Genomic DNA, 12,172 nt, shown 5'->3' with positions numbered 1-12,172 from the left:
CAGAACACGGTAAGGGTAGGAGGAGACAAGAAAGGAAGGAAAATCTTGCCCTTCCCAGGAGGCTCTGGCAAAAGCAAAGAACTGCAGTTTCTCTTAGCTTGTATGTCCTTTGATCATTTTTGCCATCTTGGCTACATTCTGATGTTGCTTGCAGACATGTGCCCCAGTTTTAATCTCTGAAATCATGGTGTGCATGTGCTAGTAGGCCGCCATATGCTCGCTCAGGTACCATGACCCCAGCCTGCTCTTAATCAAGAGCAGAGCAGAAGCAGAACTCTTTTTTTTCTTCTTTTAACAACAACCGGGTGAATGAAACTTGTTCTATCCGCAAATTTGGTCCCAAGAGCCCTCTTTCTAGCAGAGCCAGTCTGGGTCCAGTTTCCATCTGAAGAGAAATGAAAGTTAGCAAACAGCCCAGAGAAGCAAGGAGGAGGAGGTGCTCTCCAATTCCAAACACAGGCTTCCAAACTTTTGTTTGCCTGATGGCCTTGGGCTTTTTTTTCATGTTGTAGCTTTCAAATCCGTTGGCAAACAGCTCACTGCAGCTCTGCTCACAGTCCTTGGGGGGGTTCAAAATAAAGGTAGCTTGTGAACTCTGTTCTCCTTCAAAACTAATGGACTATTTTTTATTTGCCCCCTTCCACCGTCTCCCCTCTTGCAGAGCCTCCCTGGCTGGTAGGCACATGCACTGGTGTGCCTGTGTGTATTTTACACCCTGGCGGCCCCCTCCCCTCCTTTCTCCCCAAATAGCCCCCTTTGTCCACTTTTATGAATTGAAACATGCACTCCCAATGTGCTCACGCGGGGAATCCTGCCCATTAATTAAAGGACTTGTCAGCCCCAATCCTGGATTCTTACAGTGTAGGCAATGTCTCCCCTTTTAAGTGCAAAACCATAACATTACCATTTCCCCAAGTGCACTCTGTTTTAGGCTGCTTTCCTAATTAGAGGAATGATAACAGCCTTGCTGATTGGCATTATAAAAGCACTAGTTTGGCTTCATCTGTCCCAGGTGTGCTGTGTAATTTTTTTTTCCTCCCCTCTTCTCACCGTACCTCTCTTCTTCATTGTTCCTTAAAGTTTTCATCTGAGGAATTAATTCAGATAAAAAGACATTAGAAAAGAACCTCTACTGCCAAAGCCCATCAGCGAAACCTTTTATCAAAAGTACAAACTATACAAGCTGGAGATTCTTTCTTTTCTTTCCCTTTTCTTTTCTTTTTTCTTCTTTCTTTCTTCCTTTTTACCCTTTTGTTTCTGAGGGTGAAAAAAAGAAGAAGGAGAAAGAGGAGGAGGAAGAAAGAAGGGAGGGAGGGAGGAAAAGTGTGGTGGTGGTGGTGGTGGGGAGGGAGGGGGAGAACCCACTAGAGTTCTGTCAATGGGCTGAATGCGCCATTAAAACTGGCGTCACTACAAAGGTTAGCGTAGATCTAACTGTCAATACAGTGAGTGGAGTGGAGTCCAGTAAAGGGAGGGAGGAGAGCTTTGGTGAGAAAGAGATACTTTGATATTTTGGGATGTTAGAAGGGTGAATGTGAAAAATTGGAGGTTGGGGATCTAATTACCCAACCATAATTGGGGGCTAGGGAATAAGTTGCAGTCCTCTCAACTCACCGCAGATCAATTATGTTAAGAGAACATCTGTAAGTAGAACTTAATGAGGTCCATTAGAGCAACATGTACAGCCTCCTCTAACCGTACTTGTCAGCTTCTTGGATGAGCCAAAGAGAGCTGCTAACTAGGGACCTGGTGGAGGTGTTTAAATACTGAAGGAGGCGAGGCTGGCCCACTCAGGTTTTTGTGTTCAGCTGGGGAAGAAGAAAGTAGAGGGGGAAAGAGGGGGGAGCAGAGAGAGAGGGAGAGAGAGAGAAAGAAAGAGAGAGAGAGAAAGAGCAGACAGGCGGCAGGCAAGCAAAAAACTGGGATTTGCTCCCATTTGATGCTACTGAAACTCAAGCTGGGGAAAGAAGGGAGGTGGTACGAGGATCAAGTACAGTTTTTCCTCTTGAACTGAGGGTGTGTGCCAGGCTCTTGTGTGTTTTGCCACAATTCTTGAAAGGGGACCAATTGGATATATTTTTTTTAAAAAAATTAAAAAAATCAACCTCTTCCTCCCCTTGTATACATTCACTCTCTTATTTATTTTGGGCTCCAAACTCAAACTCTGGGACTATACAGCAATCTTTCTGATCAGAGGGGGGGAGGGCCAAATAGAGAGATCAGACCAGCAACTTCACAAACGGGAGAGCATCTCTCAATTTATTTAATTTTTTCTGGAAAGGACCAAAGTGTCCCATCTGCGAGAAACTTGAAGACTTCTTTGAGCTTCAGCTATTATTTTCTGCAGAAAGCTTTTCTTGCACAAAGGTAAGTCCTTTTTTAAAAGACCTATTTCTTCTTCTCATGAAACCCTTGCAAATATTTAAAACCTTACAAGGAAATTAAATGGAAGGGGAGTGATACTGAGAGAGATCAGGTTCTGATTCGGAGTGGGGTTGAAAAACAGCCCATGTTGTTGAGCCAGTGGAGGAAGTGGAAGTTGCTTCCCTCTTTCCCGCTGTCCAGCAGCTTCGCAAAAAGGGGGACAATAATAGATAATAGTGACATGAATTGCTTTGGCTTGGGGTGAGAACCGGAAAGGGGTTTTGGAGGAACAGAGGCGGAGAATTCGGGTCGGATTTGGGATGCGATGCGAATCCGGAGTGTTGGGAAAAGCGGGAGCAGTGGATTGTATCCCTTTTTGCCCTTGTCTGGAGGGAGGAAACCCCACTTCTTGGCCCCCAAATCCCTTAGATGTCCCTATTCCTTGGTGTCCCGTGGGCTTTTTTTTCCCAGCGGTCTTGAAAGTCCACTTCATCTTCACTTTCGCTGCTTTGGTTCCCCTCTTTCTAACCCTTGTGCCCGAATAACACCTTCCCATGCAAGAAACTGGGTTCCCCCACCATTAGCCTTATTTTATTTTGCAATTGTGTATGTGTGTGTGTGATTGAGATATATATATATCTCACCACACACACACACACACACACACATATATGCTGTAAATTGCATGATTGGGGAAAGAGCCTGCTTTCCAATAATTTAATTCATGGCCAAACCTAATTACTGTCAGGTAATACCCTGTCAGCTTTAATGCATTTCATCAGTCATAATGAAAAGAAGAGCATTTTATGACCCATCTAATTATCATTACATTTTAGGGGGGAAATGAATGGCGTGGCGCTGAATGTTAACTATTCTATTTTATTCCTTGACACATGTGGTTTGGCATATCGTTCACCAAGAACCCCCCCCCTTCCCCCTTTTTCCCCCTTTCTGCCGTTCTTTTTTAAAGCCTTGATTGGTAAGAAGGGGGGGGGGGTAATGATTGCAATGAGGAGGCGCGGGCGCGGTGTGTTCCACGCGCGAAAGTGGCCCAAGTGTCGCGCGTGGCTCTTTCCCTCCCTCTTTCTCTCCCTCGGTTCGGGTCTGACACCGGGTCTCTTCTCCTTCCTTCCTTCCTTCCTTCCTCGCCGGCGTCCAAACACAGGACTAATTACCGCGCATGATGTCACCCTCGGCAGAGGCATCATCCCATCATTTAATTAGTGGAATGATTTAAACAAAGATTTGCATAGATGCACTAATCAGTTGCCATGAATTACGGAGGGAGCCGTTGCCAGCGAGGGGTAACAGATCATACATGGAGAGGTGTTTTTTTTTTTTTTTCCCTTCATCATCATCTTCTTTCTGCGTGGGGGAGAAAGATGGCACGCGAGGATTTCATCTCCTTTCCCCTAATTAATTTAATTGTCCTCATTAGCGGTACCATTTGTTCTGGTTTGATTTCTCCCGTTCTGCGCGCCTCACCTCTCTCCCTCGCAGGCTCTGCTGCTGCTGCTGCTGCTCCTCTCCCTTGCCCCCCTCTCGCTGAACGCGTGGGTTCCGAGGAACACGCGTGACAAGGTCCCTTTGGAGCCGGAGAGGGTAAAGGGCTGCCTGGCTGGAAACAGAAGGAGATGCCACTTTCCTAGACTGGCCCTTTGCCCTGTCTCTTGAGTCCAACCCTGGTTTGGATTGGGAGGGGTCTCTATGTGTACACACCAAGGATGCATCCACATCTACATCCACATTGTAGAACTAATGCAGCTTTGACACCACTTTAACCTCCATGGAATGGAGGTTGCTATGGAATCCTGGGAGTTGTAGTTTCAAAAGGCCTTTAGCCTTCTCTCTACCAAATAATGCTGCTGCCTCAATGAGCTACAACTCCTGCGATTCCATAGCATTGAGGCTTTGCAGTTCAATAGGTCTCGAACTGCATTCATACTCTTGTCGAAGGCTTTCATGGCCGGATCAATGGGTTGTTGTGAGTTTTCAGAGCTTCATGGCCATGTTCCACAAGCATTCTCTCCTGACGTTTCGTCCGCATCTGTGGCAGGCATTCTCAAAGGTTGTGAGGTCTGTTGGAAACTGGGCAAGATTAGCCATTCAATGCGAATCAAAGTGGCCAACTGCTACATTCACACAAACAGACAAGAGTTCTTTATCCCACCCTGGATTTTCCACAGATATATAAACCCCTCTTGCCCAGTTTTCCTCAAAACTTCTGAGGATGCAGGTGAAACGTTAAGACAAAATGTTTCTGGAACATGGCTATAGTAAAGGTAAAGGTTTTCCCCTGACGTTAAGTCCAGTCATGACTGACTGGGGTTGGTGCTCATCTCCATTTCTAAGCCGAAGAGCCGGCGTTGTCCGTAGACACCTCCAAGGTCATGTGGCCGGCATGACTGCATGGAGCACCGTACCTTCCCGCCGGAGCGGTACCTATTGATCTACTCACATTGGCATGTTTTCGAACTGCTAGGTTGGCAGGAGCTGGAGCTAACAGCGGCCGCTCACGCCGTTCCCAGGGTTTGAACCTGGGACCTTTCGGTCTCCAGCTCAGTGCTTTAACGCACTTCGCCACCGGGGTTCGAACATGGCTATACAGCCCGGAAAACTCACAGCAACCCAATGCATTCATACTACAACAACCCAGTGCATTCATACATTCAACCTAGATGCAGCCCTGATGGAAAGGGAACTGGAGGTGGAAGGGTGTGTCACTACTTGCCCTTTCTCTTGAGCCGAACTCGGATAAACAGAGGGGGAGGGAGGTGTTGTGGTGATAGTGTGTGTGTGTGGAATGAATGGCACTGCTTTAACTGCCATGGTTCCATGCTATGCAATCCTGGGAGTTGTAGTTTGGTGGAACACCGGCAGCACTCTTTGGCAAAGAAAACTAAAGAACTTATAAAACTACAACTCCCAAGATTCCATAGCATTGAGAAATGGAGGTTAAAGTGGTCTAGAACTACATTAATTCTGCAGTGTAGATGCACCCCAAGTCCTGCCTGAGTGGCTCAGCCATAGCAGAGCACTTGATGAACCAACCTGGACACAGGATATTATTTGAGAAGACAGAAATGCTGGACCACTCTCACAACCACCACGTCAGGCTACACAGAGAAGCCACTGAAATCCACAAGCATGTGGACAATTTCAACAGAAAGGAGGAAACCATGAAAATGAACACAATCTGGAAACCAGTATTTTTTAAAAAAAAAAAAAAACTCTAAAATCAGGACAGTAAAGAAAGAACACTCTGAAAACAGGGGATTTCCAGACAAGAAACAATCAGGGCCAGCTAATACCTCCCAACAAAGGATTCCCCCAGGCAGAAAGCAGACAGGCTTTGAAGCTGCAAGGCCATTCAATTCTAATCAAGGTGGCCAAATGCAGCATTCACACTTGCCTCCAACAGACAAAAGTTCTTTCTCCCACCCTGGACATTATTCCACAGATATATAAACCTCACTTGCCTAGTTTCCAACACACCTCACAACCTCTGAGGATGCCTGCCATAGATGTGGGCGAAACGTCAGGAGAGAATGCTCCTGGAACATGGCCATACAGCCCGGAAAACTCAAAGCAACCCAGTTATTCCGGCCATGAAATCCTTCGATAACATATTGGCTAATTTATACTGTTTACTCTCAAATTTTCTGGTTTGGTAATGTAAAGTGAGACATCCAAGGGAAGAGGACATTTGGACATTTGGACATGTCCTCTTGGACATTTGTGCCTTCCATTTCTTACTGCTTGTTATTATTGTTATTACTATTATTGTTATGTGATTATTATTATTATTACTATTATTATTATTATTAGGATTGGTGCATTCTCTGGCTTGGGGAGAGCCAGCTGATGTCAAATCCCTCCTAGGCTTCAAAAGCTTTGCAAAGTACCTTCTTCTCATAATGGGTGTCATTCATTTTCTTTTTAAGGGGTGGGGGATTCTGACATCTTGAAAGGGGGGGGGGGAAACCTTTGTGGCAATCTTGGTGTGAGGCTCTTAATGGCAGACAAGCGAGGACGGCTTTGAAGTCTGGCAAACGGCGTTGGCAAATTCTTAATCGGTTTCTTCCCCCTCTTTTTTCTCTCCCAGCTGTAGGTTGACTCTTTTAAAAAGGGATGGCGCCTGGGGGGGGGGGGGGAATGTGGGGGTTATATTTACACCATAAGGAGCCTCGACGTGGGGTCGGAGTGGGGGGAGAGATAGGAAGCCCCATCTCCTAATATTTAGTGAGAGGGAGAGCAAACACTCGAGCAGCCTCCAGCACCGCATTGAAATGTTTATGCTTTCAATACTGGGTCTGAAACTCAACTCAGGTTGAGAGCAGTATATCTAGACCAGGCATGGGCAAACTTCGGCCCTCCAGGTGTTTTGGACTTCAACTCCCACAATTCCTGGCCTCAGGCCCCTTCCTTTCCCCCTCAGCCGCTTAAGTGGCTGAGGGGGGAAAGGAAAGGGCCTGAGGCCAGCAGAGGCTTGGAGGGCCATCTGTCAGGAGTGCTTTGGTTGTGTTTTCCTGAATGGGGGAGAGATGAACTGGGTGATCCTAGTGCCTCTTCCAACTCTGTACTTCTAGTTTTCCAAGGATGGGAGAGTGGGGAACGCCTTAGAATCATACCGTGTTTCCCCGAAAATAAGACAGTGTCTTATATTATTTTTTGCTCTCAAAGATGCGCTAGGTCTTATTTTCAGGGGATGTCTTATTTTTCCATGAAGAAGAATTAACATTTATCGTTGAACAAAAAAAATGAACATTTATTATATACTGTACAGTGGTTTTCATCACAAACCAACATAACCAAACCAGACAAACTGTGACTCCTGTCAAGAATTTCTTATTATTACCATTATTTCCATGTACAACTGGTATGTACATTTACCAATCCTGCATGCTCTGGTGTTTTGTTTGGCGGGCGCTGGGCATACTTCCAAACAAAAACTTTGCTAGGTCTTACTTTTGGGGGAGGCCTTATATTTAGCAATTCAGCAAAAACTCTACTAGGTCTTATTTTTTGGGGATGTCTTATTTTCAGGGAAACAGGGTAGAGTTGGATGAGACCTCATGGGCCATCCAGTCCAACCCCCTGCCAAGAAGCATTCAAAGCACCTCTGACAGATGGCCATCCAGGCTTTGTTTAAAAGAAGGAGCTCCACCACACTCCTGCGCAGAGAGTTCCACTGCTGAGCAGCTCTCACAGTAAGGAAGTTCTTCCTAATGTTCAGGTGGAATCTCCTTTCCTGTAGCTTGAAGCCCTTGTTCCACGTCCTAGTCTGCAGGGCAGCTGAAAACAAGCTTGCTCCCTCCTCCCTATGACTTCTTCTCACATATTTATACATGGCCCTTATCATGTCTCCTCTCAGCCTTCTCTTCTGTAGGCTAAACATGCCTAGCTCTTTAAGCCGCTCCTCATAGGGCTTGCTCTCCATTTGAGTCACCTTCCAGCTTGTGAACATCTCCCTTAAGTTGCAGTGCCCAAAATTGGACATGGTATGATTCCAGGTGTGGTCTGACCAAGGCAGTATAGAGGGGTAGCATGACTTCCCTGGATCTAGAAACCAGACTCCTATTTATGCAGGCCTAAATCCCATTGGCTTTTTTTGCAGCGGCATCACATTGTAGGCTCATGCTTAACTTGTTGTCCACGAGGACTCCAAGATCTTTTTCACACCTACTACTATAGAGCCAGGCATCCCCAGGGATCCCTTTCCACACTCCATTGCCTCCAGCACCCCATCTTCAAGCCTTCCCTTCCTATGAAGCCCAATGATCTCTCTTCCCAAAGGGGAACCCGGCATTCAGTGGTTTCTTGCGCGGGGTGGGGGCTCCACGTGGGAAGGAAGTGACAGGCGCCACGAAGGGGCTCTTGGGCTCCTAACTTTGTGGGGAAAGCGGCCCTCTCGACTCCTGGAAAAGTGGCAGAGAAACGGGGATTTTCTTTGGGGGGGGGGGGGCTTCTGTGTCCTCCTCCATCCCAGCTTGGTGGCTCGTGCCTGGCGCCTGCAGCTGCTTTCCGCTGACTTGAACTCGCCGCCTCGTAAACTGTTCACGGGGGGGATGAGCGACAAAGCCCAATCTGTCTCCGGGCTGCTTTTGCGCGGTGGCGAGCGGGCTTTGCGGCTTACGAGAGGGAGGCGGGGGGGCAAGGAGGAGGGGAAGGAGGCGGGAGGGGGCCGGGGAGAGAGAGAGAGAGGAGGGGGGCTGTGTGTGTGCCTGCTTGGGAGAGAGAGAGAGAGAGAGAGAGAGAGAGAGAGAGAGGAAGGAAGGAGGTAAATAGCCTCCCGCCGGCCGCCAGCCTCAGCTTCTCTCCTCTGCTGCTTCTCCCTCCAAAGCCCACTCCACGCCGTCGCCCCACGAACACGAGTGACCCTTTTCCCTTTGCTGTATTATGTCTGGCTGGCTAAGGGATTGCGTCCTGCAGTTGCTTCAGCCCCTGACTACTTCTTCCAGCTCGGCTCCAAGCACGCTGCTGCTTTAGGTAAGTTCTTTCTCTCCTCCCTCCTTCCTTCCCCCTCTTCTTTCCTTCTCTCTCTCTCTCTCTTTCTCTCTCTAAGCAGCACTTCTGGGGTCTCGCTTTCCAAGGCTTCCCTTGGCTTGAGCCTAAACCCACGGGCATTCTTGTCCCCTCCACCTGTAGCTGTGGCTCCATTTCTTGGCAGGTCTTTAGTTTTTTGGGGGAAAGAGAGGCGAGACCCCTCTTTTTTTTTTTTGCTTGCTTGCTTCCTTCCTTCTTTCCTTTCCTCGCCTCTTTCCCTTCTTTCCCCGCCGACCATGCTGCGCGCAATTTCTGACCTTCCCCAAGGAGAGCACCTCGAGAGTGGCATCTAGGGGTCCCGAAGTGACTTTGCCCGGGTCGCGTGGAGAAGGTAAGTTGGGGGCAAGTGGGCGCTTAAGGCGTGGACTCCGGGTCAGGATGTGGGGCTTGGGGCTTGAGGCTTTCTCTCTTCTCCCTTAGGGTCCCCACCACTCTCTCTTCCTCAGGTTTCCCACCACTCTCTCCTCCTTGCTTCCTCTTTTCTCCCTGCCCTACAACTTTGGGCTTGGAGCGCCTTGCGTGTCCGTGTGCGTGTACCCTTGGCGTTCTTCTCCTCTGGGGCAGGAGCTCCTTGGCTTTGGGCGAGAGTCCCGGCTCGGACTTCGGAGAGGAGCGGCCCGCTCGGCGTGGCTTGGAACCAAGTCAAACAATGGAGCCCAGGCCGGCCTTTTCCTGCCCCGGAGCGGCGTGCGCGCCTCCAACGCCGCTTCCCTTTCCTTTCTTCGCCTTCCTTCCTTCCATCCCTCTCTCCCCTCCTCCATATAGGGTGCCTTTTCCCTTCTTTCTACCCCCCTCCCCTGTTTCTAAAGAGCCTCGAAATGACACTGAGGGACAGTGCTCCCTTGTTAACCCTTCGTGCCCTCTCCAAGCGCGCATTTGTTATCCAAGATCGTTCGGAGCTAGGAAACCAACCTCGCCGGCTTTTGTGACCGAGAGCTCTTCCTACTCTCTACTTGCGCCTCTTCTTTTTCTTAGTTCGCTCTCCACCACCACCACCACCCCCCCTCTCTCTCTCTTCAGCCCCAATCCTGGGATGTTTCCTCCTACTATTGTTGCCTGGCTCGCTTGAATGCTGCCTGTTTCTCCCAAACCCAAGAAGAGAGACCGCAGGGCGGAGAGTTCAGGGAGGGAGCCACCGGGATCTGTCCTTCTTTCGCCGTCCCCACCACACACTCAGGATTTCCCTGAGACGACTCCACGCTGGCAAACGCGTCCTGCGTGTGTGTGTCTGTGTGAGAGAGAGAGAGAGAGGGAGAGAGAGCGCGGCTTTTCCCTCGCAGCCCAAGCATCGCCTTCTTCCCAAGTGCTCTTTCCTGCACAATAGCCCTTCTCTCCCTCCTCTCTCTTCTCTCGCTCTCTCTTCTCTCTCTCTCTCTCGCCTCCTTCCTTCCTCCGTGTCCAGCACTCTCCTCTTCCACTGAACCCAAACAGGGAGGAAGGGGGGTGAGGCTGGCCTTCTTGCCCATTTCCTTGCCTGGGCTCAAAGCGGAGGAGCTCCCCGGGAAGTCCCTGCCATCCCCTCATGCAGAAAAAGGAGAAAAGTTTTGGTAAGGTTGTCAACGCGTCCTCGGGTGTGTGAGTTGTGTGTCCGTCCCTCCCTCTGGCTTCCCTGTTTACAACATCACCGTGTCTTGTATGTGTGTATATAATAATATATATACCTGGGCTATTTGGAGGGAGGAACAGGGGGAAAGTAAAGCCATATCCTTTGGCCAACCAGCCATGCCTGTCCTGAACTGTTAGGCAGGCTAGTGTTTTCTGGAAACGCGTCCTTCCTTGGGTGGAGAATCTCCAAACCCAATTCGTCCTGATCTGATTTTTGTCATATCTCTTGAATTTCTATTGATCCTTTTCTTTCCCCCCTTCTCCCTGCCGCATTACTAATACTAATAACTGGGACAACAAAGCCAAGCCACACGCTGTCCTTGCATGGCTCTGACAGGGGTGAGAAGAGCACTGAATGCCAGAATTGTGTTAGATATACACAAGAGGGGGAGTGTGTCTTTGTTGAAGTGTGTGTTTCCTCTGTCCTGCTCCTGTGTCTGTATGTGTGCATATGTGGGTGAGAGTGTGTGTATTAATTTTCCCCCTTTTTTCTTTTTTTTTGCATGTGAACTGCATCAAAATTGAGCTCACTCTTGCAAATCTCTTGTTGGCCTTTGCCAACCACTAGCACTTTGCTGCCATGGTAACTGTAATTAAACTGATAAGAGTGGAAAAATGTCAGTATCTCTCTGAGTCTTACAGCTGCATTGGAAGAAAGGAGGGGAGGAGAGAATAAAATTGGCTTCCAGCAGCACCGCATTCAGTTTGGGGGGTTGGGGGGAGGTAGAAGGAAAATGAGAGGGGGAAAAGTGTTGTGTTAAACAGTTTATGGGTGATAGACTTTAAAGAAAATAGCCACACTTGAGTTCTTGGTGTGGGATGGAGATATATATATATATATTTATATATATGAGGAAGACAGAGAGAGATGTTTGCACTTCCTATCCCTCAGAGAGCTGGAGGATATAGAGAAGATGTGGGCCAATGAACAGAGAAACAAGCTTTTAGGCCCGAAACCAAATGGCTTTTCAGAAATAGAGGAGGTGACAAGGAGAGGAGGGTGGAAAGTGAGGAGGAAGCCTTTTGTCATTCTTGGCAGCACCAATTTCTTTCTTCTGAGCTGGTGCTAGTTATGTGACAACATATCAAGCTGCCCCCCCTCCAAATAAATACCACCTTACCTTACTCTGTATTAGTCTCCCTCCTTTTTCTTCACCCAAAGTTCCTAGCAAGTATTGCAGAAATGTGGTGGTCTTGTGTTGTCTGTGTGCATGTGTGTGGTTTGTCCTTGTTTGAGGAAGGCAGCAATTAGCGCAAAGGAGACAAAATGTCCCATGTTCCGAATGGCAAAGGTGGCAGGGTGAAGTCCTGGGTGTTACGGAGTTGCAGTCACTTTGTTGTGTTAACTGTAGGATTCGTATCTGGATGTGTGGGGAGGGTATGGGGGGAGATGAATGGCACAGGACAAGGGAACATAATGGAGGCGATCGAGCATTGGGGTGGTACACAATGCAATCCAGGCAATTAAAAACTCACCAGAGTTTTTGAAATGAAATGGCTCCTGCTTCTTCTTTGCTTGCCATGCTGCATGGCTATTATTCCGTATGTGTCTGTCTCCATCTCTCTCCCTCTTTAATTATGATTTCCCTTAACCTGTCAAACAATTCAAATGTAACAGGGGCCTCTGAGGCAATAGGATTTTTTCCCCCACAAAGCA

The 12,172-nt window shown here is 48.3% G+C and overlaps 1 protein-coding gene and 1 long non-coding RNA gene across 6 annotated transcripts in view; one reads left to right on the top strand and one right to left on the bottom strand.

Moving 5' to 3' along the window:
- The window catches only part of LOC134299658 (uncharacterized), a 74,348-nt gene extending 67,624 nt beyond the window's left edge, over window positions 1-6,724 (bottom strand). For both annotated transcript variants that reach the window (XR_010006915.1, XR_010006914.1), the window contains exon 1: window positions 3,850-6,724. This is a non-coding gene — a long non-coding RNA (uncharacterized LOC134299658). The remainder of the gene's footprint in view (window positions 1-3,849) is intronic.
- lmo3 (LIM domain only 3) overlaps window positions 1,527-12,172 on the top strand; it is an 87,884-nt gene continuing 77,238 nt past the window's right edge. The window contains exon 1 of one of the 4 annotated variants that reach the window (XM_003225955.4): window positions 1,527-2,367. Coding sequence is in view for 1 of the 4 variants with exons in the window: in XM_062983137.1 (XP_062839207.1) it covers window positions 10,433-10,457 (25 nt within the window). In the remaining 3 variants the exon portion in view is untranslated. Of the gene's footprint in view, window positions 2,368-8,615; window positions 8,854-8,953; window positions 9,242-10,220; window positions 10,458-12,172 lie in introns of those variants that run through there. The other 3 variants (XM_008118614.2, XM_008118613.3, XM_062983137.1) reach the window with 3 other exon arrangements.

The sequence above is a fragment of the Anolis carolinensis genome, chromosome 5, assembly GCF_035594765.1.
Source record: "Anolis carolinensis isolate JA03-04 chromosome 5, rAnoCar3.1.pri, whole genome shotgun sequence".
Classification (NCBI taxonomy): Eukaryota; Metazoa; Chordata; class Lepidosauria; order Squamata; family Dactyloidae; genus Anolis; species Anolis carolinensis.
This window is presented reverse-complemented; position numbering and strand designations above follow the sequence as displayed.